The sequence below is a fragment of the Aethalodelphis obliquidens genome, unplaced genomic scaffold (genome assembly GCF_003676395.1).
Source record: "Aethalodelphis obliquidens isolate GAN/ISIS:26980383/991018 unplaced genomic scaffold, ASM367639v1 scaffold34, whole genome shotgun sequence".
Taxonomy (NCBI): domain Eukaryota; kingdom Metazoa; phylum Chordata; class Mammalia; order Artiodactyla; family Delphinidae; genus Aethalodelphis; species Aethalodelphis obliquidens.
The window spans coordinates 20,335,438-20,352,573 of NW_020837978.1; the positions used below are offsets into that span (position 1 = coordinate 20,335,438).

The window sequence follows — 17,136 nt, forward strand, 5'->3', positions numbered from 1 at the left end:
CTCTTTGACTAAGCCATACATTACTCTGTTGACCATTTCTTCTGGGATGGTGATGTGTCTCATCTAGAAGGCTCACGAACTTCCCATAAGAATCTTTTGTGACTGCTTTTTAAATTTTTAAACATCTCTCTTATTTGCACAGTAGTACTTCATATTCCCCCTATGCCAGAGGGATTATTTCACTCTATTAGAGTTGCTTTTATTTTCTGAGCCTTCTGCTAGGCTGTGCTGGGTGGTTAGTATCACAAGGGGAGGGGCTATCTTGCTGTGTTCATTGTTGCCTCAACCCAGTGATTCACGCACTGTGGGTGGCACTCGCTGGATCCGTGAATGGATGGAGTTGCTGGTCATTTTCGAGTTCCCATGGCTTTGCACATGCTCTTCCTAATTACTTGAAATACTCTCTTCCGTTTTCCCTGCCTGGTTGGCCCCTTCCTATCTCTCAAGCCTTGTGGACCCTTCCCCATTTGCTCCAGGATGAAGTGCTTATGTCCTCCTGTGTTCTGAGGGCACTTTGAACATGCTCCCTTTTCAGCGTGTCTCCCATGGTGCTGCAGATAGCTGAGGAGGGGTCTTTCTCCACCACTGGAGAGCTGCCCTTACTCATCACTTAATCCTCAGACCCTAATATCCCTACCTAGGACTTAGTAGGTACTAAATAAATGTTTATTGAATGAATTACGGTATATGTTTGTCCTTTTCTAATTTATTTTTAACATTAAAAAGCCTAGGCATTAACATAATTTAGAGAAACACGGTGGGCAGACCATGCCAGCATGCATGCGTCTCCATCATCTTCATGGACATTTTTTCTATAATAAAATTTTATTTACACCATCCATAGAACATTTACTTTTATGATTCTTTTAGATTATGAATCATTATAGATAAATTTAGAAATATAGTACAAAACTTCTGTTAGAAAAATATTCATATCATCTTTAATGCTACCACCCAGGCGAGGTATTCTCATAACATTTTGCTATACTTTTCTTCTTAAAAAAAAAACACAGTGTCTATATTTGTGAGCATTTATATCTATCATTTTATATGTAGTTTTTACCAATTACACTCATTGGCTCTGATCACACAAGTATGCACCTGTAACGCTGTATATTTTTAAAATTTAATATTGCACTCCAAACATTTCTGGTGTCATTAAGTGTTAGGTTTGACTTTTAGTGTACCAGAATATTATTTTCAAGGTTTTTGCATGTCATATGTAGAGATGATGCTGTCCTACCCACCGCATTAACGTGAAACCTGGTTCTATTACTGATGTGCCCTTCAACTCCTGGAAATGAATTCATATGACAAAAGCCAGCTGTACTTCAAGTCACATCAAGTGACAGAACAAAATACACAATAAAGAGGTTCTGAAGTGTAGTCACTACTTGACATTAAATCCACAAAAGGATATGAGATGAGAATGATTTGCCATAGTTCCTGAATGGGGAAGTACAGGTGAGAACTCTCAGATACCGTGGGCTGGGGGGCCCTGTATTATAAGGTGGAATTTACTCCCAGAGAAGCTGCAACTGTCATTAGATGTCATGGAGAAATGTAGGGACTTGTTCTGAGCCCTTGGTCGATGGAAAGAGATGAGAGAGTGGAGACCCTAAAACAACTATGGGAAGAGTTGTTTTTGTTTTTTAATCTGAAACTTCTTTTTTTAATCTGCAACTTAGCAAAGTTAATAAAGAGGCTTTTCGGTGGGAAAGATGGCACGTGGAACCCCATGACTAAGACTAATTCCCTGGCATTTTCTCTGACACCTGTGGGTGCTCATTTCACTTTTTAAAGCAAAGCTGATGAAACTACACGTGCTTCAGAGGCTGGGTTTCGACTGTAGTTCTGTCCCTTTGGCCTAGTTTCACTATATTCTCTGAGCATCTATTTCTTCATCTGTAAAATGTAAACAATAATACCTCCTAGCGTTGTTTTCAGATTTAAATGAGCTGTTGTTTGAGATTTGAATGTAAAGTGCCTAGCATGGGGCCTGGTACCTTGACGCTTGAAACAATAGTGATTTTCAGTTCTCTTTCTACCTTCTGCCTTTCATTTCTATTTCAGTAAAAATTTGTTCATTTGCTGCTTGTCATGCCCTGAGGGTAAAACTGATATGGCCTCCCTGAAGCCACAAAGCTGAAATAGACAGCGATGTTGTTTTCAAAGAACTTACAACCTGGGGTGATGAGGAATAGATGTTTAAGCATCAAACTATACTATAAGACAGAATAAAATAAATGCTAAGTAGAGGTGTAAATATTGTGCTGGTTGAGGTGACCTGGGGGAACTTAATAGAGGAGAGGATTATGATACAGGCATTGAAAGATACATGGATTTTTGTAGCTGAACACAGCTTTTTAAAAATTTTTTTTTAACTTTTAATTTTGTAGTGGAGTGTAGTTGATTAACAATGTTGTGATAGTTTCAGGTGTACAGCAAAGTGGTTTAGTTATACATTTTCCCATTTAGGTTGTTGCATAATACTGAGCAGAGTTCCCTGGGCTATACAGTAGGCCCTTGTTGGTTATCCATTTTAAATATAGCAGTGTGGGGCTTCCCTGGTGGCGCAGTGATTGAGAGTCCGCCTGTCGATGCAGGGGATATGGGTTCGTGCCCCGGTCCGGGAAGATCCCACAAGCCGCGGAGCGGCGCAGGCTCAGCGGCTGCTGAGCCATGGCCGCTGAGCCTGCGCATCTGGAGCCTGCGCGTCCGGAGCCTGTGCTCCGCAAGGGGAGAGGCCACAGCAGTGAGAGGCCCGCGTACCGCAAAAAAAAAAAAAAAAAAAAAAAAAAATATATATATATATATAGCAGTGTGTACATGTCAGTCCCAAATGCCCTAACTATTCCTTCCCCCCACCCTTCTTCCCCTGTCGTAAAAGATAACTCTGATTGTGAAATTGCATATGTTTGGTGAGTAGTGAATTGTCTGCTTTTTGGCTTGAGCATGAGTTAGGGGCTGGAAAAATAGTGTGGTGGCAGATCTCTGATACAAATAGCTTCACTCTATGGTTGAAGAACTTGTATGAAGCATAAGACAAAAAATAACACCTGGACTATCTCATGTGTATAATCAGTACTAAGAACTGCAAGCAAGGTACCAAATGGTTGTGGGATGCTTGCCAATAAGCATTGGGGATCCCATCCGATGTCACTTATTATCAGGCTAGATACTGTCCTTGCTTGCCGTATAAACTCCTCTAGCTAGAGAGCATATGATATACTTGATGGTGAAAGAATTTATGAAGGAGCAGTCTAAAGAAATAGGACCTGTTAGTATGGAATTAGACATATGATTTCTCTTAGCGTAAGGAGGTTCTTCAAACAAACACTGCTACCAACCTCTTTTTCTTTGGAAATAGGAATCAGAGTCCCTAGAGGTAATTTACCTTCAACTTTTAGGAATTCTGCTTACATCATCCTGAAGATCTGTCCTAGAGAATTTAATTGTTGTCTGGGGGTCAAAATAGAGATAGCTGAATGTTGTGCTTATAAATAACAGAAATTAACAGGTAAACTGGGATGTCGTGGATTAAAAAGTCAAGCGCCATATGGCTACTGTAAGAGCACTTTCATGTATTTTGTTATTTCTGCTTCTAGGGACCTAATACCTATCATCGCTGCTCTGGAATACAATCAGTGGTTCACTAAGCTGTCCTCTAAGGATCTAAAACTGGTAAGTAATTGAAGATGTTGCTTAGCTTTGCTGAATTTCAAAAACCCGATAATTATATAAAAACACAACACACATTTGTTTTTCTACCACACTGGTGAGGCGCATACATGTTATTTCTTAGGGGGACATTTTCTTATAAATGATCTGCAGACCATTTAATAAAGTTTGTAATGTGAGATGCTTCAGAGAAGTACTTCCTCATGTTTTCAGCTGCTTCAGGCAATTTTAGATGATGAACAGAAAGACACATTTAGTGGAGCTTCAGTACACACTCATTCTGTTGGCAAAGACTATTAAAGTTACATTTGCACAGCTGCAGATAGCAGGTTTTATGTTCCTATCTTGCATTCCATCTCCACAAAGCTTCCCTTCCTGAGAATTTAGGAAAACGTTGCTAAGGTAGAGTTGGTCTGGTTTAATTATGATAGTTAACATTCATTTTCTAGATGAGTTTTTGGGCAGATTTATATGTAAGCAAAATGAAATCAAAGTGAAATCTGTTAGTTTTCATAAGGCATGGGGGAGCCAAAGTTTTGGTCTGTTTTACTATTGGAAATAAGATGCTCTGTTGGGTTTTTTTTTTTTTTTTTTTTTTTTTAAATTTAGAGCAGCCATTTTGGGAGTTATTTTTTCTTGTGTTAGTTTTTTTTTTTTTTTTTTTTTTCTAAAAATTCTCTTTTTTGTTTTTTTTTTTTTTTTTTTTTTTTTGCAAATTCAGAGCAGCCATATGGACAGATGCTTATCCATGAGTTAGGTTTCTGCTGCTTCATCTTAGCACAGAAGATAATTTAGATGTTGTTTTATTGGAGACTCTTACATTCAAGCCTCCACCTTTCAGAGGTCATAGAAACTGGGGGTTTAAGATTTTAAAAGTGAAGAGAGAGAATTTGGATTGAGACATGGATCTGTTGAAAGTGGAGGGTTGAGATTTGCTGGCGGCCAGCCTGCTGGTTCTCTGAACTTGCCTGGCGTGTGAGTGGCTTAAGGCGTTATAGGTATGAGCATAGGCAGAACTCATTTGGGGATTATTAAGAGCCAATGCAGCAGACAAAAAGAGTGTGGGCTTGGAAACCCACAAATCTGGGTTTCAGATTCTGACTCTTATTACAAGGCTGTGTGACCTTAGATAACATTACTTGACCTTCCAGGGCCTCTGTTTCCTGCGTCCCTATTATTGTGAGCTAGTTGGAGCTCATGTCTTATCAGAATCTGTGGCTCAATAGCTACACAGTAAAACTTGGTTTAATAAATAGATGTCAAATGAGTCTGTTGAATGAATGGACATAGAAATATAACTATTTTGCAGGTTATTGAGATGAGTAAATAATGTGTATAGAAATTCTAACAATGCCTAACGTATTACAGGCATGTCACAATCAGATTAGCAAAGAGGCTGAGAAATGAATAAATGGGGGAGCGTGAATTATGGAAACTGTATCAGCTACACGGCCGGGGGTGGTGGTGGTGTCTGAGGTCAGTGATGATTTGAGGTACGGATGGTGACCTCCCAGGGAACAAACAGCCGTGATGGGAGACCTGGGAACAGAAGTCTCTCATTGCTGTTTGCAGGGATGGGGACCATTTGCAGGACTGAACCAGCAGAGATTCCAGGTGCGCGAGGGGAGCCATTTTGAGGAATGAGAAGTAGATTAGCCCAGGGATTGTGGGATCAGAGAGAACAATGCTTTGCTACCAAGTCAGGTTTCCTGGTTCATTCAGACACTCACCTTAAGCCCATGATTTTCAAAACGGGGCACAAGAGAGCTGTGAGGAGGTTGTGGAAATCCCACTTTTGGAAGTTGTCCCAAATCATTAGTACCAGGCCACCGGTGCTGCCATTCTGTCATTATTCCTCCCAGGCAGCATCTCCTTTTAACTGCCTTAGATGTTTAGGGAAGAAAACATGCACCTAATTATTTCAGTCTTGGCTAGACAAAGCATGTAAGTGTTCATATGCTTTCTTGGGTGTCCCGGGATGGCAGGAAGTGGAGTGACAGGATTTGAGGATTGCCCTCACTGCTTATCTATTAACTGAGATTTAAACATAAAAATGCAAATGTGCATAGTTTTAATATTTGGTATTTAAAAATGAAAAATGGTCTTTGGGCTATCTCTCTGCAACTTTTCAAAAAGAATACTAGCAGTTCTTCCATGTTTGTTACTCAAAGTTAAAAAGAAATGATAGGGACTTCTCTGGTGGCGCAGTGGTTAAGAATCTACCTGCCCATGCAGGGGACACGGGTTTGAGCCCTGGTCCAGGAAGATCCCACATGCCGCTGAGCAACTAAGCGCGTGTGCCACAACTACTGAGCCTGCGCTCTAGAGCCCATGAGCCACGACTGTTGAGCCTGCGTGCTGCAACTACTGAAGCCTGTGCGCCTAGAGCCTGTGCTCCACAACAAGAGAAGCCATCGCAATAAGAAGCCTGCACACCCCAACGAAGAGTAGCCCCTGCTCGCCGCAACTAGAGAAAGCCTGCACGCAGCAACGAAGACCCAACACAGCCAAAAAGAGAAATTAAAAAAAAAAAAAAAAAGAAAGAAAGAAATGATACTTACCCCTTTGATGGCTTCTACAGTATGCAGTCTCAGAACATTTTCTAACACCTGGTCTGTTTGAGGCAAAGGAAGGCATTACACCTTCCGTGAATTTTGTAAAACACGAAGTGTAGAAAGAAGTAACCTCCTCTCAAGTTACATGAATTCTCTGGGTTGTTAAGATTGCCGCTTGCTCAGTAGAAGTCTCCTGAGCTGAAGGTACCACAGGAAAAATATGACATATGCTTTATGCTGATCTTATGAAGCCAGTTAGCAGTCAGTATCGTAAATTTAAATGGAGGGATAGAGGGATTTTTTTTTTGAAGATATGCTGAATATGCAATTAGGACCAGGATTCTGGACTCATTAAATTAGCAGTAGAATTGAGGTCTTGCTCAACGCTCTCAGTTTTAGAATTTAGGCAAGTCATTGAGCATCAATGGGTCTTTTTAAATCATTTAAAAATGATATGGTTGGGCTGGATAATGTACGTGGTTCCTCTTAGTTCCAGATTTCCATATTTGTTTTATTGGATTAGTTCATTTGTTATTTTATAGTGATTCTTCTAGTTTTTATACTGTACTTTTTATTTTTAAATTTTTTTAAGTTGATTTTCTTATTTTTTAAATTTTTTATTTTTATTTTTTTTGGCTGCGTTGGGTCTTCATTGCTGCGCGCGAGCTTTCTCTAGTTGAGGCGAGCAGGGGCTGCTCTTCGTTGTGGTGTGTGGACTTCTCATTGCAGTGACTTCTCGTTGCACAGCATGGGCTCTAGGTGTGCGGGCTTCAGTAGTTGTGCGCGGGCTCAGTAGTTGTGGCTCGCGGACTCTAGAGTGCCGGCTCAGTAGTTGCGGTGCATGGGCTTAGTTGCTTTGCAGCATGTGGGATCTTCCTGGACCAGGGCTTGAACCTGTGTCTGCTGCATTGGCAAGCGGATTCTTAACCACTGCACCACCAGGGAAGTCCTACATTTGATTTTTAAATAAATACAAGCTCTTAGAGAGTCATTGTATTAATTCGTTAAAAAAAATTTCCTCTAAATCTGTAAACGTAGTGCTGAACATGAAGTAGTCATTTGGGGAAGACTACGTAATGGTAACATTTACTTGTTATCTAGGTTTGTGTGTGTATCTCTTTAAAATGTCCCTCACTTTATATTCTTTGGAGTAGCAAATAATGCTTTTCATGTAGTTGGCACTTAATAAAAAGTAGCAAAATTAATGTAATCATGAACGACTTATTACTCCTCTCCCCTACTGGCATCTTAAAGAAAAGTTGGACACACTTTTCATACATTTTTAAAAAAACTTTTATTACAGTAATTATGCCCAATGGGTAAATGAAAGCCCTGCTTTACATCCTGGCTTTGGTAAATTACTTTTCTGGATGCTCTGAGGTAGCCCTGGAACGGTAATGATACCACGGATTATTTCTGGAAATTAGAATAATCTTTGCAAAAACATGTCTGAGTAATCACTTTTTATCATGACGACACAGAATAAGATCAGTTCCTCTGGTTGTATATTGTAAGGCGAAGAATTATACTGATAAGGGGTCACCATTTTGAAAATCACCACTGTCAGCATAATATAAATTGCAGGCATTGGGTCCCTTGGAATTAATTTTCCTCTCCCCTCATCAATCTGTGGGACACATTAGAAGCCCAGGAATAGTGTGAAAGCAACATTATAGACCCAGTGGGATCAAGCAGCACAGAAGAATTATAACAGCCTTAAATGCTGGGTGACTTGGTGGTTTTTCCAAGTCAGTTTTTCTAAAGGCTACTTCACTGGAGAACTTTTGCTATATTTTATACTGTTCCCATAATGGTTAATCCACTTGGGTATTTATGATCTGATAAATCAAAGAACTATAATACTTTTATGTGGTATTCTAAGAAAAGAAACTGCTTTGACATTTGTATGCATGACACAAAATGATTTCTCTCTCTCTCTTTTTAAAATAATATAAAGGATTTAAATAGACCCTAGATTATAATGACATTTAAATATCACTTTTTAATGTCCAAATAATTTTAAGGTCAGGAGCCACCTTAAATTACTTTTGGAATAAGGCAGGATATAAGTAAATATAAAACATTAATAAATAAAAATTTAAAAGAAAAAATTATGCACAGTTCTACCAGGGCACAACTCTTCATTTTTCATAGTCCCCTCAAGACTTTTGCTACGTAACTCACCTATTTCAATTGTTGTAATCTTTATTAAACATTTTAATTATGCATTTTCATTTAACATTATATCATAAGAATTTAAAATAGTTTGACAGATGTAAGTTTACAACTACATAATTTTTGTAAACATGAGGTTTATTAACATGAGACCATTAATTACTGAAGTCTTTCTTATTACCTTACTGAAGTCTTTCTTATTACCTTACCTTAGTCTTACCTTTCTTATTAATTACTGAAGTCTTTCTTATTACCTTACCCTAGTTTAGAGATTACTAGTAGGAACATCGTAATACCTAACGATTATCAAGTGGTTATTCAGCCTCCCTTTTAAAGTACATGACATCTTTAATCTAATTTTCTTATCTACAAAAAGGGAATAATAATAATTAACAGTTTTATAATGAAATACACGTAAAGGGCTTAGCTCAGTAAAGAAAGCCTCATTATCGTCATCATCACCATTGTTGCTACCACTCAGTCTTTAGTGTGTTATTTTGGATATCCCTTTCTTGGGAATTCCTTTTGGTTTTCCCAGGATTGGGTGAGATACGCCTCTGTATGCCCATAGCACTACCAAAAATGGCCCTTCTAGTTTTCTATTTCTATATTTCTATTTTTCTATCATAATTGTGTATTTCCTTCTTGTCTGATTGCCTTCCGGAGGGTACACTCTTGAAGGCAGAGACCTTGTCCTCTATGTTGTATTCCCAGGACCTTCATCGTGAGGGTGTGTAGTAGTAGATGTTGAGTCATAGTTTGTTGAATGAATGATTTATTTAACAAAAACTTTGCATCTGCATAGATTTATGACAGTGAAGTGAGATTATTTTTAGACCTATGACATGGTCAAACAATATTTTCTCTTATAGTCCACTGATGTCTGTGAACAGATCTTGAGGGTGGTGAGTAGGTCCAATCGACTGGAAGAACTGGTGTTGGAAAACGCTGGACTTAGAACGTGAGTATTTCCTGAATACACGAATGTGTTGCTTTAAAACATTTTGCCATTTCCTCTAAAATTAATGTATAGTTTTGAGAAAAACGTTAGGCTACTCACATATAGAGTATAGTGTATTCCTTTCTTTAAAAAAGTCCCTGTGATCCCCATCATTATCATGAAGGTCAAGGATTTTCTAACATCTTTTGCGGTTGTGTCACATGGTATTTCTGAGGGTACGTAAGTATAGTGGTTAAGAGCATGGACCCTTGAGCCAGATGCCTGATGGCTTTGGGCAAATTGTTTCAGTTCTCTGTGCCTCAGTGTCTTCATCTTTAAGGTGGAGATAATAATAATGCCTCCTTTATAGAATATGGTAGTAAGGATAAATGAATTAATACTTGGGAAGTGTTTAGAAAAGTATCTTTCATATTATAGATGCTATGCGTTAGCTTTTGCTAGTATCATTAATGGTAGTCATAGTAATAACACATTTCATAGGATGTTACTGCTTTGTTTTGAGCTGTTTTAGCCATTTCTCTCCCTCTTCAAATTCACACTTAAATAATCTTCATCTAGTGGTTCAGTAACCAATACCCAAGCCTTACCGGGGCAGGCGAGTTTGAATCTGCTGGAGTAAAGACTTTACTGCTACATGAGGAGGGTTGACGGTTTCATAATCATAGCGCTTAGTGCGTTATTTTACGTTAAACACACCTGAAATAGTGATTTTGACTTTTGTTAAAATATAGTGCTAGCGACTGTAGCCTTTAAATTCAATGATTAGGGCAGTCAGTTTTGCGTTCATGATTATTGCATGAAATTAGAACTGATACAGTGAATAGCCTACTGTACTTTTCATGAAAAGCAGGTTCAGTTCAGGATTTGTTTTTTAAGTCATGAAGGAGCCAAATAGTACTACTAATAGCATCCTGCAGTGTGTCTTTAAAGGGGCAATTATATATTTTCTTTTTTCTTTTGAATGAGATTTTGACTGATCAGGATGAACCATATTCTAGCTATGGCTTTACAGACTCTAATGAGGATATGAACTAGGGTAAATAGATTGGTTCTTAACAAATATATGATATGTAGGTTAATATTGTAAAGAATGCTTTTCTCTTTTTAGATTTCACCCTAGCTATTCTAGCTTTAACTTTTTTATTTGAGCAGTTTTACACTTTGTGTTATTTCATCTGACTGTTTTGTTTACTTGCAGAGATTTTGCACAAAAGCTGGCCAGTGCTCTAGCACATAATCCCAACTCAGGACTCCATACCATTAACCTTGCTGGCAACCCACTGGAGGATCGAGGTACCGTAACATCTACGTGACCATTGATGCCAGAACTGTAAGAGGATTAGGGAGTTTTAATTGAGCCGTGCCTGGAGAATAGTGTCAAGCTTAGTTGTAATTATGGTATAAATGCTGCTGATGCTCTTGCTGGCTTCTAATTCTTTCCACCCTTTTGTGAAAATACTCGTGCTACAGTTTTATCAGCTGATAAGCTATTCTTGAAGTGACACAGATGGAAAGGAGGATATTATTTTTATTTATTATTTTTATTGACGTCTAGTTGATTTACAATGTTGTGTTAATTTCTGCTGTACAACCAAGTGATTCAGTTATACACATATATACATTCTCTTTTGTATTCTTTTCCGTTATGGTTTATCCCAGGATACTGACTATAGTTCCCCGTGCTATACAGTAGGACCATGTTGTCTATCCATTCCAGATGAAATAGTTTGCATCTACTAACCCCAGACTCCCAGTCCATCCCTCTCCCCGACCTCCCCTCCCCCTTGGCAACCACATGTCTGTTCTCTATGTCTGTGCGTCTGTTTCTGTTTTGTAGATATGTTCATTTGTGTCATATTTTAGATTCTACGTATAAGTGATACGGTATTTGTCTTTCTCGGAAAGAGGATATTATTTTTAAACTATTGTATTGGTTTTTTATTGCTGGGTAACAAATTACCAGAAACATGGCCGCTTAAGGTGACACAGATTTATTATGACACAGTGTTTTGGGGTCAGAAGTCTGGGTAGAGGTTAGGTGGGTTCTCAGTGCCATGAGGCAGAAATCAAGTTGTTAGCTGGGGCTGTGATCTTACCTGTGACCTGGGGTCTTCCTCAAGCTCACTGGTTGTTGGCAGAATCAGTTTCCTGAGGCTGTAGGACTAGGTCATTATTTTCTTGCTCGCTGCTTGCCCGGGACCACTCGCAGCACCTGGAGGCTGTGTTCAGGTCCTTGCCATGTAGTCCCCTCCTCTCACAACATGCCTGTCTGCCTCGCGTTCCAGGCCAGCAGAAGCACATCTCTCTGATGCTCTTTCTTTCAGTCTGCTCACCTGTTTGAGTCAGACCCACCCAAGACAATCTCCCTTTTTTTTTTTTTTTTTCTTTTTGCGGTATGTGGGCCTCTCACTGTTGTGGCCTCTCCCATTGCAGAGAACAGGCTCCGGACGCGCAGGCTCAGCGGCCATGGCCACGGGCCCAGCTGCTCCGCGGCATGTGGGATCTTCCCGGGCCAGGGCACGAACCCGCGTCTCCTGCATTGGCAGGCGGACTCCCAACCACTGCGCCACCAGGGAAGCCCCAATCTCCCTTTTGATTAACTCGGAGTTGACTGATTAGTAACTTAATCACATTCCTAATATCCCAGCATATTCATTGGTCTGCCCACACACTTGAAGAAATTATAGCGGGTGTGTTTACCAGGGGGCAGGAATCTTGAGGACCATCTTACGATTCTGACCATCACAAATGTTTTTAAATTTTTAACAAGATTTGAATGTAAGAATAGAGAGAAGTTGAAGGACTAGATTTCATGATGAGGCAAAAGAAGTTTTCATTACAAGTGTTTGTGTGAGTAGAGGGAAGAGTCAGTAGGTTTAGAAAGTGAAACTTGAGAGTTTGAATTCACAGTAGGAGAACATTGATGGATGAGGTTTAAGATGAAGTAGCTTTATCTCTAGAGGGAATACTTCATTTTCATTATCTGTTGCAGGTGTTTTCCAGCATTGTTGAATAAGGGCCTTTCATCTTGTGATGTTATATATATATTCGATGAGGATTAATTATTCAACTGAGCTGAAGATACTGATATAGACATTCAGCTCTGCTTTTTTATTCCTGATATTGACATTGGTCTTCATTGAAAAAGATACCCATGTGGTTTCCAAACAAACATTCGAAGAGGAACTTCACAGCTTCTGAAGTAGTGAACCTAAAGGAAGGTTGAGACTGAATTGGAAAACTAGTTCACATGAAAGACACTCTCATAGATATATAGGGCAAAGCTGAAAATAATGGAGACATATCCCTGCAACAGGAGTTTCTCTGGGGTTTAGTCTTTTCTTTAAGAAAAACAACTGTTCTATTAGTCGAATGCCACAAAGAGGTAACTATAACAAAGTGGAAACCATTATAGATCACCTTTTATAGACATGAGGTCTGTTTGGCTTTTGTTTTTAAGATGGAAGGGACTGGAACATTTTTCTCTACTGGCAGGACAAAATCAGTAGTTGTTAAATGCCAGTTGCTAAGGATGTGAAATCCAGAGTGCAGTAAGGGACACTCCTTAGTCATCAGGCAAACACAAATTCAAACCACATTGAGATACCACTTCAGAGCCAATAGTTTGCCTATAATCAACATAAGTGTTAGAGAGGATGTGGGAAATGGGAACTCATGCATTACTGGCGGGAGTGTAAAATGGGGCAGCCTCTTTGGATACTGGTTAACCAGTTGCTTCAAAAGTTAAACACAGGGCTTCCCTGGTGGCGCAGTTGTTGGGAGTCCGCTTGCCGATGCAGGGGATGTGGGTTCGTGCCCTGGTCCGGGAGGATCCCACATGCCGCGGAGCAGCTGGGCCCGCGAGCTGTGGCCGCTGAGCTTGCGCGTCCGGAGCCTGTGCTCCGCAACGGGAGAGGCCACAACAGTGAGAGGCCCACGTACCGTAAAAAAAAAAAAAAAAAAAAAAAAAGTTAAACACAAATTTGCTTGATGACCCAGCAGTTCCACTTCTAGGTGTTACCCAAGAGAAATGAAACGTATGTCCACAAGAAGACTCGTGAATGAATGTTGATAGCAGTGTTATTCATGATCGCCCCAAAGTGGAAACCCAAATGCCCATTACTGGTGAAGGGATAAACAAAATATGGTGTATCTGTACTGTGAAACACTACTCAGTAGCATGAGAGAACGTGGCACTGATCCTGCCTAAGACACGGTTGAACCCCCTGAAACGTTACGCTCAGTTGAAGAAGCCAGACCCCAAAGACCTGTTGTTATTGTTTGGGTTTGGGAGGCAGTGAGGGGCAGAATGAGTCTGAGGCCCTTCGTCTTCCTTGTCATGTGCGTCATATGCCCTGAGGTGCAGCCCTACTGGACAACCTTGTCTATTGGACCCTCTCCTTTGGTTTAAACTCCTGCAACAGTGCTTCCTTCATTCTGCCGCATTGTAATTAGATGTGGATGTTTCTCCACCAGCTTAGTTCTCTTCCCTACTTCCGTCCATCATTCTTTCCTAACCTTCGAAGACACACTACATCTAGCCTAAGACCTTGTACGTAATCAATAAATATTTTCTTTAAATTTTATTTCATTTAATCGAATTCCCTTTTGTGGTTTTTAAATTGCAGTTGAAAACCATGGTGAAGTTTATAGAGATTTCTTTTGTACAGAGTCAGAGCATGTATTCAGAGATGACATTTGCCTGCCTCTTTGCTCCACTTTCCTACCTGTGTGACCTGATTTTGTGCATCTTTTCACCTACCTGCAGTCTGTTCCCAGGTGTTAGAACCATGAATCCTTCCAAGGATGTTTTCCACAGCTTGATGCGTAGATACCGACTCTTCGGGGTGTTTTCTGCTCACTTACATTCAAGTTTTGACACTCCTGACACATTTCTGCCCCCTCTGATTCATTCGTCGCTGTGTTTGCCGGTGCCCTGGGACAATTGCCAACACCTGTATTCCCCACCTTTTTTCACTCTTGGGGCTGACCCTTCTGAACACAAATTCTTTACAGGCTTTTTTTTCATCCAGGCTAAATATCTGAAAGTGATTGGTAGCTTTTCTGCTCCTGGATGGAAAGTCCACAAGAAATCCAACTGAGTGTAAAATATTTATAGAAACTTCAAAATAGGGAAAAATGTTCATGACTTTTTTTCTGAGCTTTTCAATGGAAAACAATAAAAAAGCATGGGGGAGGAGTTTGCAATTGAATTGTTCAGTCTTGAGACCGAGCCCAGGACGATTATTTACAAGGAATTGCAAAGAAACACAAGGCAGTTTGGCAGCCTCGAATTCTGAGGAATTTAAGCACCAAGTGGAATTTGATTTTGTACCTGAACCATTCTTTCAGGGACTTATTTGGAAACTCTAGAGAGGAAGTTTGGCTCCTTGCTTTGTGATATGAAAGTTGATGCAGCAAAGCCCTGATATTTACAGCTCAGCTTCCCTGTCAGGCTCATGTGCAGAGGACAGGCAGCCTTCTGTTGTTAAGGGGCTTGGGGTGGAGGAGGTTGAAGTATGATTTAGTAGGAGGGGTGTAGTGTGTATGGGCAACGTTTCCAATGCTGGATGCCCTGCTTCCGCTCTGCGAGAGCCCCACAGGGCAGTGAACGGACCACACACAGGCAGGAGCTTCTCTTATCCTGTTTGTGGGGCCGGCCCTGCGCCCCAGCTTGCTCTTGGCCTTCTATCCCAGTGTGTTTTCAGATTGTGGGTCAAGACCTGGTAAGCATTAAAAAAAAAAAAAAAGAAATAGAATAGAAAATACCAGAGTGCATTGTTCAGGAAATTTTGGGTTTTAGTTTTCTATTACATGTGTATGTGTTTATTTTGCTATGAGGTTCCTGCATCATGATGACAAATCTCTTTCTTTATGTGGGTCATGGTTGAAAAGGCTTGAAACTCCCTGTTCTAGCTGAACTTCATTAACTAGTTCTGTGGTGAGTCCTCTGGGCTGACCTAGTATCTGAACCAGGGTGTTTCAGTCATCACCTCGTGACTAATCCTTTGGATCTGATGACTTTTTGGATCAAAGTTGAGTGTTTTGGGGGAGTGCAGCTCTTCTCTCTCTGCTCATTTCACACACTTTCCTTCCCTAAATGTCACAAGCTCTGTATTCTGTTCTCCCTAGTTACCCGTCCCAGTTATCCTAGATTTTATGATCTTAGTCTCTTCAGGAATGTCTGTCCTTATTTCCTCCCCTCACTTTGTTCTAAATTGGATTATTTTGTTTAAAGATGATTTAGAATCCTGTCTTGGAGTGTTTTTCTTTTGGGAATGTTGACCTGAAGCACCCAAATATTTTATTTTTTCTCCAGCCATCTGGTGGTGGCTCTGATTTGATTTTCTGGATGAGACAAGATAAATAGATTCTAGAATTGTCCCTTACATTTTGGGGTGCTGTAGATCTTTCATATCTCAGTGTATACCAGTGGATTCTGGAGTCAAAATACATAGGTTCAAATCTGGGCTTCTCTACTTTACATCTGAGTTTCCTTGGACTAGTTACCTAACTTCTCTATGCCTCAGATTTCCCATCTCTAAAATAATAATAGCACCTCCTACATAACGGTGTTCTAAGGATTAAATGAGATAATATACATAAAAGCCATAAGAATCGCCTGTCACATACTATACACTCTCAATAAGTGTTAACTTTTACTACCATATTTGATTCATAAAATAGTCTTGTGAAGTTAAATAGCACAAATGTTATTGTTCCCCTTTAGAGATGAGGAAACCACGTTTACATAATTTGGAAAAGTTTGCAGAGTCATACCTAGTACCGACAGACTCTTGTTCAGAATTGCCTTAGTGATCAATCAATCAGCCTCTTATACTGTGGTTGGGATTTTCTGATTTGGCTGTCTAGATTTCCCTTGGAAGTGTAAGGAAATAATTTTGTGTATGCGATTTGGAAAACATTGGCTTTTTCCATAGCACGTCAATGCATTTTCTTAATCACTTTGATATTTAAAGATGCCAGGTTTCTGTGCGACAGCTACTCAGCAGAAAGTACTTTTGTTTAGAGTCATGATTTCAGCCATATTTAATTGATATTTTTATGGTTATACAGGGTAAAACAGTATTTTAAAAACTGCATAGATTTGGATTTTAGGGCATTCAAAAATTAAGTGTGTTGACAGTTTTTTCCCACTAGTCTTTTATTCCTATATTCCTAGTTCTTGAATCTCTTTCTCTCAGTCTTATTTTTGAAATGGAAATACTCCATCGTGTTTTATTTATTTACTTAGTTTTTTTTTTTAGTGTTTCTGAACTCTCCAGGGAAGCCATTGGAATTAGTAGAAATCTAAAGATTTTAACTCTCACCTGTGTTCTGATATCTACAGTGTCAAATCTATATGCTTTCCAACCGACAAGAAAGAGGTCTTTTGTTTCCCTGTATCATGTTGCTAGAACTCCATAGCAGGATTTTGTTAAATTATTAATATTATGCTTCCGGTCAACCAGGACCCACCTTAAACCGTTTTTTCCAACCATGTGAATCACACTGATTCCAGAATATCAAAATTTTAGAGTTTTATATGTTATTGTCATAGGCTTTTAAGTACATGCATGATTAATGGGTTAAAACTGCAATGTCAAATTTAATTTCCTGTCTTAGGAAGTTAATTACATCAGATGGCAAATTATAATTCTAAACATTTTATAATTACTTTTTTATTAGTCATAAATATTTCGATAATAGTTTTGTTTTGAAAGGAGAAGTAAAAATTCGACCATTTTTTTCTTCTAAATTTGA

At 39.5% G+C, this 17,136-nt stretch overlaps 1 protein-coding gene across 7 annotated transcripts in view; it reads left to right on the plus strand.

Annotated features, from left to right (window-relative positions):
- Positions 1–17,136, plus strand: part of CARMIL1 (capping protein regulator and myosin 1 linker 1) — a 315,566-nt gene that overhangs the window by 167,083 nt on the left and 131,347 nt on the right. For all 7 annotated transcript variants that reach the window (XR_003437580.1, XR_003437579.1, XM_027128538.1 and 4 more), the window contains exons 9-11: positions 3,609–3,684; positions 9,284–9,372; positions 10,571–10,665. Coding sequence is in view for 5 of the 7 variants with exons in the window: in XM_027128538.1 (XP_026984339.1) it covers positions 3,609–3,684; positions 9,284–9,372; positions 10,571–10,665 (260 nt within the window). In the remaining 2 variants the exon portion in view is untranslated. The remainder of the gene's footprint in view (positions 1–3,608; positions 3,685–9,283; positions 9,373–10,570; positions 10,666–17,136) is intronic.